Source organism: Erythrolamprus reginae, chromosome 1 (genome assembly GCF_031021105.1).
Source record: "Erythrolamprus reginae isolate rEryReg1 chromosome 1, rEryReg1.hap1, whole genome shotgun sequence".
Classification (NCBI taxonomy): domain Eukaryota; kingdom Metazoa; phylum Chordata; class Lepidosauria; order Squamata; family Dipsadidae; genus Erythrolamprus; species Erythrolamprus reginae.
This window is the reverse complement of record NC_091950.1, coordinates 327,435,275-327,448,605: the sequence shown is the minus strand read 5'-3', so window position 1 is coordinate 327,448,605 and position 13,331 is coordinate 327,435,275. Positions and strand designations below refer to the sequence as shown.

At 37.9% G+C, this 13,331-nt stretch overlaps 1 protein-coding gene across 3 annotated transcripts in view; it reads right to left on the bottom strand.

Moving 5' to 3' along the window:
- Positions 1 to 13,331, bottom strand: part of MAP3K4 (mitogen-activated protein kinase kinase kinase 4) — an 84,163-nt gene that overhangs the window by 10,245 nt on the left and 60,587 nt on the right. For all 3 annotated transcript variants that reach the window (XM_070733807.1, XM_070733809.1, XM_070733808.1), the window contains 4 exons: positions 6,599 to 6,679; positions 4,354 to 4,545; positions 2,285 to 2,355; positions 300 to 416 (listed from right to left, as the gene is read on the bottom strand). In XM_070733807.1, coding sequence (XP_070589908.1) covers positions 300 to 416; positions 2,285 to 2,355; positions 4,354 to 4,545; positions 6,599 to 6,679 — 461 coding nt within the window. The remainder of the gene's footprint in view (positions 1 to 299; positions 417 to 2,284; positions 2,356 to 4,353; positions 4,546 to 6,598; positions 6,680 to 13,331) is intronic.

The window sequence follows — 13,331 nt, the reverse complement described above, 5'->3', positions numbered from 1 at the left end:
TTTCAGTCCTGAACAGATAAAATTTATAAAGGGTTACAAGATATATTACAGTATATCTATTTAACCTTTATCAAATTAATCAACTTTATATTATTTCCTTTTACTTTTAACAATCTTGATCTTTAATCTCTATACATGTTCTAGAATTTTATTACTTTCATTTTTTATTTGTCCCTTCTCATCACAATTTTTTAAAAGCTTAAAACAAGTCTCTTTTGTAAATGAATTCCTTTTTAACTAAATCAATTTTAATTTATACTCTATGTTAACTGCAAAAGTCAGTGATCGTTTTTCCTTACCCTGTGAAGTTCTACACCAAAGTATCGGACCAGATTAGGATGCTTAATGCCTTCAAAAATTTTCAATTCATCTGCAGTTTCTTTTATTGTTTTGTGATCATTGGGTTGAAATCTTATCTGCAAAAAGACATTATGTTTCATGAGTGTTGCAAACCAAGCTAACGGGGAAAAAAGACTAGAGAAAAGCAATACTGAAACCACAGAGAGATCTGTTTATTCTATCACACAAAATGAGTAAGAACAATCACAGATCTGTACAGATAATATAGAAAACTCTTCACTTCTATTCTACTTTTAATATACTATCTAGGGCAAGTAATAAAAGTTTAAAATCTGTTAAAAATATAATCAAACAGGGACTACAGACAAAAGAATTGCAGAACATTTACCAATCAGCAAATAAGAGCTAACTCTCCATATTTCTTCAAAGAGCAAGTTATTAAATAATATTACTAGAGTTACTGAGAAGTCCCCTCTCTTGCCATTCTCCCCGCGCCCCTTGCTTTCATTCTATGTTGAATACAATAGGGGATGCCTCTCCTTCAGATACAAAGAAGCACATAGTATGTTGGTAGGAAAAAGGCATCCTCTCACAGTAAATAACTTAATTTAAAAATCTGCCATTGGTGGGCGTATAATGTAATTAAATCAAAATATCAAGAAGGGAAAAAGAAGGAAATACAAATAAAAGAGATAGAATTAGATAAGATAATTTTAGGCCAAGAAAAAAAAATGATTTCCAAAATATATAAATATATGCTACACTATAAAATGGAAGAACACATCGTTAAAAACAGTATACATAGTTGGGGCAAAAATTTTGGTTATAGCATAAATTTAGATAAGTGGGAATCAATTTGGACCAAGAACTATAAATTAACAAAATCTACAGCCTATAAGGAAAACATATACAAAATGTATTATAGGTGGCACCTTCCACCGGCAACATTAGCCAAAATGTATAAAGGAACAAGCCCAAAATATTGGAGGTGCAAAAAAATGGGGACATACTACCACATTTGGTGGACCTGCCCAAAAATGAAAAAATTCTGGAACAAAATGCAGAACTGGATAGAAGAGATCTTACAAATAAAGATAAATAAAAAACCTGAAGCCTTTCTCCTGGGAATTATAGATCAAAAAATTGAAAAAAACAAACATTACTTATTAATTCATATATTGACAGCAATTAGAATAACGATAGCTCAAAATTGGAAGCAACCCGAACCACCTGAAGACGATTTGATAATTAAAAAAATATTAGACTGCGCTGAATTTGACGCACTAACAATTAAATTAAAAAATAAAGAAGATTCCGAACACGATAAAACCTGGATACATCTTTATAACTGGTTTAAGAAAAGAAATAAAATTCAAAAGAAAAAATCAAATTAACAATACTTTATATCCTTTTCATTACATAGAAAAAAAAAATACAAAAGACATATATACAAAAAACTTTTTTATAAAAAAAAGATCTGTATGACATTAAAGAAATTGAATATGAATAAAAGAAGGCGGATAAGAAAGAAATAAAAGATTTAAAAAAAAACAGTGACAACCTACAAGAGAAAATGGTATACGCTGAGGAAATAACAATGCTTCACCAGAAAATAATTTAAAATCAAAAATCATTCAAACTTACCTCCAGAAGGGAATACAAGTACAAACATTATAAAATATGCTAAGTGAATAGGTATTGTTATTAATGTACTTAAATAAGCAATTAGATCTTTTTTTAAGAATATTTTTGTTTGTTTGTTTGTCATGTTTGTTTGTTCGTTTATTTGTTACGCGCTGATTTAGCCTTGTATTAATATAAAACATATATTGTATGTAAATGTGTATATATATTTGTAATAAAAAATTTAAAAAAAAATAAAAAAAATAAAAAAAATAAAAATCTGCCATTTGAATAATTAAACAAATTGCCGAAACAAAAAAAATATAAGCATATAACATTGTTTTACAAGCAAATTGCTTACTTCTTTCATTGCCATCAATTCACCAGTGTCAACGCTGATACAGGTGTAAACTTTCCCATATTGGCCTTCTCCTGCAGAATTGTAATTTAAAAGAGAGATTTAAGCACTCTGAAAATATTTTTTCTACGTCTTCTCAGTATAAATTCCTTGTGTGTCCAATCACACTTGGCCAATAAAGAATTCCATTCTATTCTATTCTATTCTATTCTATTCTATTCCATTCTTAAGTCAGTCATTTATAATTCTGTACAGGATATTTACACAAATCTATAGGGGGATTCTTTTGTTGGATGCCTTGAATGCTTTAGGAATGAACAATATAATTAACGTACAGGCATTTAAACAGAAAGTATTTTAAATACATGCATACACAGACCAGAATATTATATATGATAGCTCTCTTATGAACAATGTGTCAGCGTTCCAATTAACATCTAAGTTTAAATCGGAGTCCAAGGAAAAGACTTCCTCAAAGTTCCAATTTATTCTTAGAGCCATCTTGGCACGTCTCTGATGAAACCTGAATCTGATTTCCCAGGGATTTCTACTTCTTGTTTACAGTTCATTCTCCCACAAATTCATCACATGGACTACTAATCTTCTGCCACCAGGTCCATGCACGCCCGTCTTTTTCAAGGACAAAAGATGACCTTGAAATTTTAGAAGGAATTTATTTCGTCTACCACTAGCTCCTCATGCAAGCGTCCCTCAGTAAGAAACATTCCAAAAGAACATATCATAATGTGGCAGGCCAAAACCTGCAAGAATTCTGGCTTCATCCTGACACAGTGCATATTAACACCATCATCTAGTTCGTGACCTACTCCATCAAATTCCAAAGCTAATAATTTCTAGATAAAATATACACTGCTCAAAATAATAAAAGGAACACTTAAACAACAGAATATAACTCCAAGTAAATCAAACTTCTGTGAAATCAAACTGTCCACTTAGGAAGCGACACTGATTGACCATCAATTTCACATGCTGTTGTGCAAATGGAATAGAGCCAGGGTGGCGCAGCAGGTAGAGTGCTGTATTGCAGGCCACTGAAGATGACTGTAGATCTGTAGGTCGGTGGTTCAAATCTCATCATGGGCTCAAGGTTGACGCAGCCTTCCATCCTTCCAAAGTGGGTAAAATGAGTACCCGGATTGTGGGGCAATATGCTGATTCTGTTAAAAATTGCTATTGCTAACATGTTGTAAGCCACCCTGAGTCTAAGGAGAAGGGTGGCATAAAAAATTGAATGAATGAATGAATGAATAAATAGTTGTGCAAATGAAATATTCAATGAGAATATTTTATTTATTTATTTATTTATTGTTAGAGTTGAAAGGGACCATGAAGGCCATCAAGTTCAACCCCCTGCCCAAGCAGGAACCCTATAGTACAACAGTCAAGTGGCAGTTCAATCTTCTGTTAAAAATGTCTAGAGTGTTGGAGTTCACAACGTCCGCTGGTAGGTTGTTCCATTGGTTGATCGCTCTGACCGTCAGGAAGTTCCTCCTTATCTCCATGTTGAATCTCTCCTTGGTCAGCTTCCAGCCGTTGTTCCTCGTCCGGCCCTCTGGTGCCCTGAAGAATAAAGGGATTCCCCTCCTCTCTGTGACATCCCCTCGTATACTTGTAGACTGCTGTCATGTCCGCTCTGGCCCTCCTTTTCTCTAGGTTATCCATGCCTAGTTCCTTCAGTCTCTCTTCGTAAGTCTTGGCTTCATTCATTCAGATCTAAGATGTGTTATTTGAGTGTCCCCTTTATTTTTTTGATCAGCATATATCATTTAACCCTAAGTACCTCTCTTTACACAGTTGCATTTAGAAGATTTTACTCTTAAGATTTTACACCTGCAATAATTTACAGAATATTCTGGATTTAGCATGCTTTAATCCATCATGGCTTTTTAAACAAAATAGAAATTATAAACGCACAGGTTGACAAAAGCAAAGTGGTGGAGCCAGGTAAAAATTAAATATGCAGGAAGATACATGGCATTTCTGGGTTAAAAGCATTGATGTAACTCCCTCCATTCACTGGAATATCAAGCAGTAGCTCCCTGGAAACTTACCAATTTTGTTTCCCCTCTGCCACTTAAAAGTGACTTTTCTTAAGCCTACATGCATGACGTTATCATAGGATTTGGGTGTGTCACAAACTTGGCCAATGATGTTTTTCCGCCTCATTTCCCGGTACCTCTTTTCTTCAAACAGTTGGACAGATTTCTGAACTGCTTCCATGGGTCCCTGCCTGGAAGCAGTGTCTAGAAACAAATAGAATAGGCAAAAGCATTGATTATGAATGAAGTGCAGTTATTTATCTTCACCATGCTCTCTACATTTGAAAAGTGTTCGGAAACTTCAGATCGTGCAGAGTGCAGCTGAGAGAGCTATCATGGGCTTTCCTAAATACGCCCATGTTACACCAACACTCCGCAGTCTGCATTGGTTGCCGATCAGTTTCCGGTCACAATTCAAAGTGTTGGTTATGACCTATAAAGCCCTTCATGGCGCCGGACCAGTATATCTCTGGGACCGCCTTCTGCCGCACGAATCCCAGCGACCAGTTAGGTCCCACAGAGTTGGCCTTCTCCGGGTCCCGTCAACTAAACAATGTTGTTTGGCGGGACCCAGGGGAAGAGCCTTCTCTGTGGTGGCCCCGACCCTTTGGCACCAACTCCCCCCGGATATCAGAGTTGCCCCCACCCTCCTTGCCTTTCGTGAGCTCATGACAGCTCCTCTGTCATGAGGCATGGGGGAATTGAGACTTTCCCTCCCTATAGGCTTATAAAATTTATGCATGGTATGTCAGTATGTATGATTGGTTTCTAAATTGGGGTTTTAAATGAACTTAAATATTAGATTTGTTTACATTGTATTATTATTGCTGTTAGTTGCCCCGAGTCTGCAGAGAGGGGCGGCATACAAATCTGATAAATAAATAAATAAATAAATAAACCATTAAACGCAGTATGAAAACTATTAGTGAGGCAAGACTGGTGAATGGTCTAAATATTCTGAAGGGTTAGAATAAAAAAAGTCAATCACTAGACTTTATTTTATTAAGGGTATATACTTAGAATATTTATAAGATAATTACTTCTTCCTCCCTCTCCCCAGTGATTCAAATTCATATATAGTTCAGCTGTAAAAACGTGGCATGCAGCCAAGTAGATAGGTGGGTGAGTGAGCAAAGTCACTTAGCCATCTTATGCTTAGGCTCTCTCTGCTCCTACTTATTAAATAATGTTACTAGAGTTACTGAGAAGCCCCCTACCTTAACCACTCTACTACACTGGTTTCCAAATACATGTATGTATGTGGATATTATTTGTACTGAACAAAGGTGACAAGCTCCATGGACGGTTTATTTTATTTATTTATTTATTTATTTATTGGATTTGTATGCCGCCCCTCTCCGGAGACTCAGGGTGGCTAACACCAATAATAAGACAGCCTACAATAATAATCCAATAATAAAAATGATTAAAAACCCACTAATATATAAAAACCAAACATACATACAGACATACCATGCATACAATTGTAAAGGCCTAGGGGGAAAGAGTATCTCAATTCCCCCATGCCTGGTGGCAGAGGTGGGTTTTAAGTAGCTTACGAAAGGCAAGGAGGGTGGGGGCAATTCTAATCTCTGGGGGGAGTTGGTTCCAGAGGGCCGGGACCGCCACAGAGAAGGCTCTTCCCCTGGGTCCCGCCAAGCAAGAGGAATGTAGGAGCTGATTTAATCCTCCCTTTACATCCCATAGAACAGGGCCAGGGCCGACTAGATCATTTTAAACATGTATCATCATTCTTGTTATCTGGAAATAACATCAGAGGGCAAAGGCTTCCTAGTCTATACCAAATAAGGATAAATATAAGGATAGGCTTGAAGAGGAAATAAAAGAACAAGCTTGATTTGTTCAAGAACCAATAATATGAATTGGGATGCAACTACAGTGGTACCTCGACATACGAGTTTAATTCGTTCCAGACCCGAGCTCATAAGTCGATCAACTCGCATCTCGAACGAATGCCTTTAGACTTTGTTTTTTGCGCCAAGATAAACGGAAGCAAGGAGATTCTTGCGCCACCTAGTGGAAGCTTGGCTCGTATCCCGAATTTGAGCTCAGGTCTTGAACAGAAATTTCGCTTGCGTCGCGGCTCGTAACTTGGAATACTCGCATGTGGAGCAGCTCGTATCTAGAGGTACCACTGTATAAGAAAAATAACCTTTGGGATAAATATTAAATTATAGCTATGATGAAAGGGCAGTTTGAAATACATTTCTTTTTAAATACAAATTCTTTTGACCACCTTTGGTCTGATTGATAAGTGTCCGAAGCTCCCAACTTCTTCGGGCTGTTCCGCTTGTATCCCCTTTTGGATAAGATGGCTCTGTGAAAAAGAGATGCTGTTAAGAAATGTATGGTACACACACACACATACAAAGAGCCAACAACTGATTTCTTACCCTTTGATCAGCAGCTTTTAAGAATTGTTATTTATGTTAAGATGAGGGTGAAGGCTGATTTGAGTGTGTAAACAGGGCTCCCTAACAAGAGATACTATTCACTTATACAGTAATTCATCGCTATTTCACGGTTCATCTTTCACGGATTCGCTATTTCACGGGTTTTCAAAGGGGGCTTAAATCCATTAAAAAATTTAAATCGATTAAAAATTCATAAAATTCTTCTACAGTACTACTGCACTCCATTAAAGAAACTGGTAGGCCATCACATGTAGTTCCATCTGAGAAACATTACATAATGACTGTTTAATGCAAAGGGTGGGTTTTAAAAGGCCAAATACTCATTAAATACATAAAAAAAAATCGTACTTCTACTTCACAGAAATTCATTTTTCACGGGTGGTCTCGGAACGCATCCCCAACGAAAAACAAGGGATCATTGTATATGAATCATGTACTTAGTTATGATTCGCATAAGCAATTGGTCCCCTTCTGTCCTATTCTTTATCCTATGGTCCTTTTATAAATTGTGGACTTCCACTGTCAGAATTCCTTAGCTAGCAATGCTGAGTCCACAAGTTATAAAAGGGCGATATTTCCCTACCTCTATTCTAAAGACAGTAGGTAAAATGTAGAGAACTAGTCAAGGAAGAAGCATCCCCTACTCCTCCTACATACAATGACCAACTTCCCCACCCATGACAAAGACAAGTTCTCAAGGATCAGCAGATCCTCAGGTATAGCCTGTATACCCCATCATGCCCTGCTGATGGAAAGCAGTTATAGTGGTACCTCTACTTAAGAACGCCTCTACTTAAGAACTTTTCTAGATAAGAACCGGGTGTTCAAGACTTTTTTGCCACTTCTTAAGAACCATTTTCTACTTAAGAACCCGAGCCTGGAAAAATTTCCCAAGACATTTGAGAGCGGCATAAAGGCCTGGCCAGTTTCCTGCCATTCCCCCTTTAATCCCAGCCATCTTGGGCTTTCCTGGGCTGCCAGAGGAGCCTTTCGGTGGCGCTTAAGGAGGCTTTGGCAGTCCAGAGCAAACAAAACATTTTCCTTTCTCTTGGTGCTTGGAAAGGGAATAAACCTCTGGTTTTGGATTTTTTTATTCCCCTCCCTCACCTTCTCCCTTCAGCAGCAACTGTCCTCCTCCTCTTCTTCCTCCCCCTGCTCCCACCCAAATTCCGAGCTTTTATTTTTTTCCTAATGGGTTTGGACGCATTATTTGCTTTTACATTGTTTCCTATGGGAAAAATTGCTTCTACTTAAAAACTTTTCTACTTAAGAACCTGGTCACGGAACAAATTAAGTTCTTAAGTAGAGGTACCACTGTATTTGAAATTTATAGCGGAAGCTTGCAACAGCTCACACAAGGCATTTTTCACTCCACTCCAATAGTTTAAAATGAATACTCTTTGGGAGGGAGAATGGAAACATTCCATTTCATAGTATATGTAAAATTAGTGCAGAAGAAAATAATGAAGAGCTAGAAAGCTTTGCTTCAAAAAGGAAAGTGAAGAGCAAAGTAATTGAAATAAATGAAGACCGTTCTCTTAAGTGCAATGGAGTGGACCTTGGAAATGTTGCATTTAATGGAGCACGTTAAATATAAGAAAAAGCCATAACGTGAAGGATAACTTAACTATATGAAGTACTCTTCTTCTTTGTATAAGAAATGGAATTTGAATAGTCAGACCTTGACTAAAGAATATTTACAACCATGACTGAGCCCACATTTCTGTTGCTAAGCAAGACAATTGTGAAGTAACAAATGAGCCTCGGTGATGCAGTGGTTTGAGTGCAGTACTGCAAGCTACTTCTGCTAATCACCAGCTGCCATCAGTTTGGCAGATTGAATCTCAGTAGGCTCAAGGTTGACTCAGCTTTCCATCCTTCCAAGATTGGTAAAACGAGGACCCAGATTGTTGGGGGCAATATGCTTACTTTCTCTGTAAACTGCTTAGAGGGGGCTGTAAAGCACTGTGAAGCAGTATATAAGCCTAAATGCTATTGAAAAGTGAATTTCACCCAATTTTATAACTTTTCTTGCTGCAATTGTTAAAAGAATAACTGCAGTTGTTTAGGTTAAGAACACAGTTGTTAAGGGAATCTGGCTTTCCCACTGATTTTGATTGACACAGGGTCACAAAAAGTGATTCCATCACTCCGGGACACTGCAAATGTTATAATTAAGAACAAGTTGTCAAGCATTCAAACTTTGTTCATGTGACCACAGCAACAGCGATAGCACTTATATACTGCTTCACACTGCTTTTATAGCCCCCTCTAAGCAATTTTCAGAGTCAACATATTGCTGCCCTCCCCCCAAAAATCTGGGTCCTCATTTCACAGACTTTGGAAGGATGGAAGGGCTGAGACAACCTTGAGCCTGTGAGGGATACTGCAATGGTTATAAGTGTGAAAAATATCCATAACTCACTTTTTTCAATGTCATTGTAACTTTAAACAGTCACTAAACAACAGGTTGTAAATAAAGGACTACAGTGATACCTCATCTTACAAACGCCTCGTCATACAAACTTTTCGAGATACAAACCCGGGGTTTAAGATTTTTTTGCCTCTTCTTACAAACTATTTTCACCTTACAAACCCACCGCCGCCACTGGGATGCCCCGCCTCCGGACTTCCGTTGCCAGCGAAGCGCCCGTTTTTGTGCTGCTGGGATTCCCCTGAGGCTCCCCTCCATGGAAAACCCCAACTCCGGACTTCCGTTGCCTGCAAAGCGCTTGTTTTTGCGATGCTGGGATTCCCCTGCTGGGATTCCCCTGCAGCATCGCAAAAACACAGAAGTCCAGAGGTGGGGTTTCCCATGGAGGGGAACCTCAGGAGAATCCCAGCAGCGCAAAAACAGGCGCTTCAGCTGGCAAAGGGGTTGAATTTTGGGCTTGCACGCATTAATTGCTCTTCCATTGATTCCTATGGGAAACATTGTTTCGTCTTGCAAACTTTTCACCTTAAGAACCTCGTCCCGGAACCAATTAAGTTTGTAAGACAAGGCATCACTGTATCTGTATTCAAGCTAAAACTCAAAGGGCATCTTAACAAAGAAGCTGGGGTTTTTTAAATTAAAAAGTGCTGCAAAAAAACCAAGTGCTAATTTTTTGCAACAAGAAACTACTTGAAGTACTTTCATTATTTCACTTCCAGGAAAAAAGTGACTGGTATTCTTGCCTAGGCCAAGAGCTCATCTGCTTGCTTAAAGAACAGTCCTAAAAGCAGCAAAAGAGATTTTGAAAACCAATTTGGTGTTATCTGGTAAACTGTGCACCTTTACCCAATATTAAAATGCCTCTATTTATTTATTTGAAGCTGTAAAATTCAATTGGCTGCTTAGGGCTAATGCACTCATAACCACTAAGATATTCAAGCAGCTGTGCCTAATTATCCCATACAGAATTTAATAGATTCAGCAAAACAAACTGTCTTGTTTTGAATAACGGAATCTTGATTTTAAATAAGAAATAAAATAACTGGTTTACATTTTGTGCTTGAATAGTCGTATCAAATTACTTGAAGGGTCATACAAAACATACAAGTTATCCAACGATGGGCAATTTTCAAGATTATATTTAAGTTAGATAATTTATTATTATACATTTAAATTATCATTTTCCTCTATTTGTAAGATTCCCTCAAAACTGTGCCTTTTAGCTGTCCTGGACTAAAATTTATACCATACTTATGTAGTACATAAGTGTGTATTACATCCATCGACATGATAGATGGGAATGTAGTATTTAAAAAACAGCTGGAGGCCATGAAGTTATGATGGGTTAGCACCAAGAAACACCAGATTAACCAGCTTCATATATGCAATTCTGGCAGCTCCAAAAGCATACAAATATTTTTGGTTCATATTAATCCCCTTAAATGAAAACAGGAAATTCTTATATATAAAATTCAGTGAGGGCACACCTTTCAACCTATTTCTCCACTATACTGTACTGATGCAATTACCCAGTTTTCTGTAAACCTGTGAAAAAGGAAAGCCTTCTGGGTAGTATTATTGTCTTTCACACCAAAAATATGTGTTTGAGGTTTTTCAAATCTGCACCTTATTGGAATTTACGGATGCAGTAAATTGCAGGAAAGGCTCTTCCATTCCTTTAAAGTCCAAATGTGGAAATGTTCATTTATTTCAGTAATGCAACTTAATATATGAGAGATACTCATTACATGCAAGGCAAGATAGTTCAATCCATGATTTGTCATAATATTGATGATGATGGGGGTACAGCTCATGAAAATCCCAAATCCACCATCTCAGAAATTTAGAATATTACATGCAATCAATAAAACAAGGATTGTACATAGAACAATATCGGACTTATGAAAAGTACAAGCATGCATATGTAATCAGTACTTAGTTTGGGCCCTTTTGCAGCAATTACTGCCTCAATGCGGCGTGGCATGGACAATATTAGCCTGTGGCACTGCTGAGGTGTTATGGAAGACCAGGATGCTTCAACAACAGCATTCAGCTGTTCTGCATTGTTCAGTCTCATGTCTCTCATCTTTCTCTTGGCAATGCCCCATAGATTCTCTATGGCAGCGGTCCCCAAACTACGCCCCCCGGGCCACGTGTGGCCCTCTGAGGCCATTTATCCAGCCCGCAGGTGAGTGACAGGAGCACAGGATGCATCCACATCCTGTGCTCCTGGCTACTGTTCCCTCTAGCAGCTAGGGGATCTGGGCGTTGGAGTTGGGATGGAGGAAGAGAGATAGCAAGAGAGAGAGAGAGAAAGAGAGAAAGAAAGCAAGAGAGAGAGAAAGAGAGCAAGAGAGAAAGAAAGCAAGAGGAAGAGAGAAAGAGAGAGAAAGAAAGCGAGAGAGAGAGAAAGTGAGTGAGTGAGAGAGAAAGAAAGCAAGAGAGAAAGAGAGAGAGAAAAGGAGAGGAAGGAAGGAAGGAGGGAAGTAAGGAAGTAAGGAGAAATGGAGGGAAAAGGAAGGAAGGAAAGAAGAAGAAATGGAAGGAACAAGAAAGGAAGGATTTTTGGGGGGTAGTGTAATTTTTTTAATTTTTCTCTCAACATACATTCAAACAATATAGTGTACCATCTAATTTTCCATGAATAAAATGTGGTATTTTGTTAGTAACTAATATCAATCATCAAAAAAGTTGCAAAGGTTTTTTTTTCTAATGTTGTCATCCAGGTACATACTTTTCTTTTAATTAAATCCCCTCCTTAATGTTCCTTCAAAAAGTACAACACCAATTATATTTCTAACATATTAACCATTATGCCAAAGTGTATCCTTCTTTATGCATTTTTCTATAAACCAAGAAAACCTTGTATAGCCAATCAGCTGTTAGCAAAAGAAAATTAAAAACAAAACATAAACATATATGAATTTCGGACTTCTTCCTCCCCTCTAAATACTGTAGTACGTTCCCATTTTGTTTTTTACTTTAAAATAAGGTATGTGCAGTGTGCATAGGGATTTGTTCATAGTTTTTTTTAATAGTCTGGCCTTCCAACAGTCCGAGGGACAGTGAACTGGCCCCCTGTGTAAAAGGTTTGGGGACCCCTGCTCTATGGGGTTCAGGTCAGGTGAGTTTGCTGGCCAATCAAGGACAGCAATCCCACGGTCATTGAATCAGGTTTTGGTGCTTTTGGCAATGTGGGCAGGTGACAAGTCCTGCTGGAAAATTTAAGTCACTATCCCCATAAAGCTCTTATGTGGATGGAAGCATGGAGTGCTCCAAAATCTCCTGGTTGGCAGCTGCGTTGACCCTGGACTGAATGAAGCACAGTAGACCAACACCAGCAGATGACATGGCAGCCCAAATCAACAGACTTTGGAGACTTTTCCATCTCATTTGGAAACCAAGTGCCCAGAGTATGGAAGAAGAATTGAGAAGCATACACTGCAAGATATTTAAGGTCCAGTGTGAAGGTCTTCCATAACTCCTGCCACAGACTGATAGCATCCATGCCATGCCACATTGAGGCAGTAATTGTTGCAAAAGGGGCCCAAACTAAGTACTGAGTAAATATGCATGCTTGTACTTTTCAGAGGTCCGATATTGTTCTATGTATCCTTGTTTTATTGCTTGCATGTAATATTCTAATTTTCTGAGATGGTGGATTTGGGGTTTTCATGAGCTGTACTCCATAATCATCACAATTATGACAAATCATGGCTTGAACTATCTTGCCTTACTTGTAATGAGTCTCTGACATATATTATGTTTCACCTTTTAACTTTTGCATGATATTCTAATTTTTTGAGGTTCACCTGTATATGCAGAAAGAATGATGCAATAGATGAAACAAAAGTAGCTTAATGTCTATGGAGATTCTCAGTTATCCAGGTCATGGTTGTGTTTTTTCAAGAGACAACTAGACTTTCTGGTTTTCCTTTGAAAACATTTCACTTCTCATCCAAGATGCCTTTTCAGCTTTGACTGGATGGTGGGGTTATTCTTCACCATCCAGTCAAAGCTGGAGAAGCTTCTTGAATGAGAAATGAAACATCTTCAAAGAAAAACTCTTGGAAAAGCAACTTTGAGACAAAGGTAGCTTACTTCAACTATTTGCTGTTTTA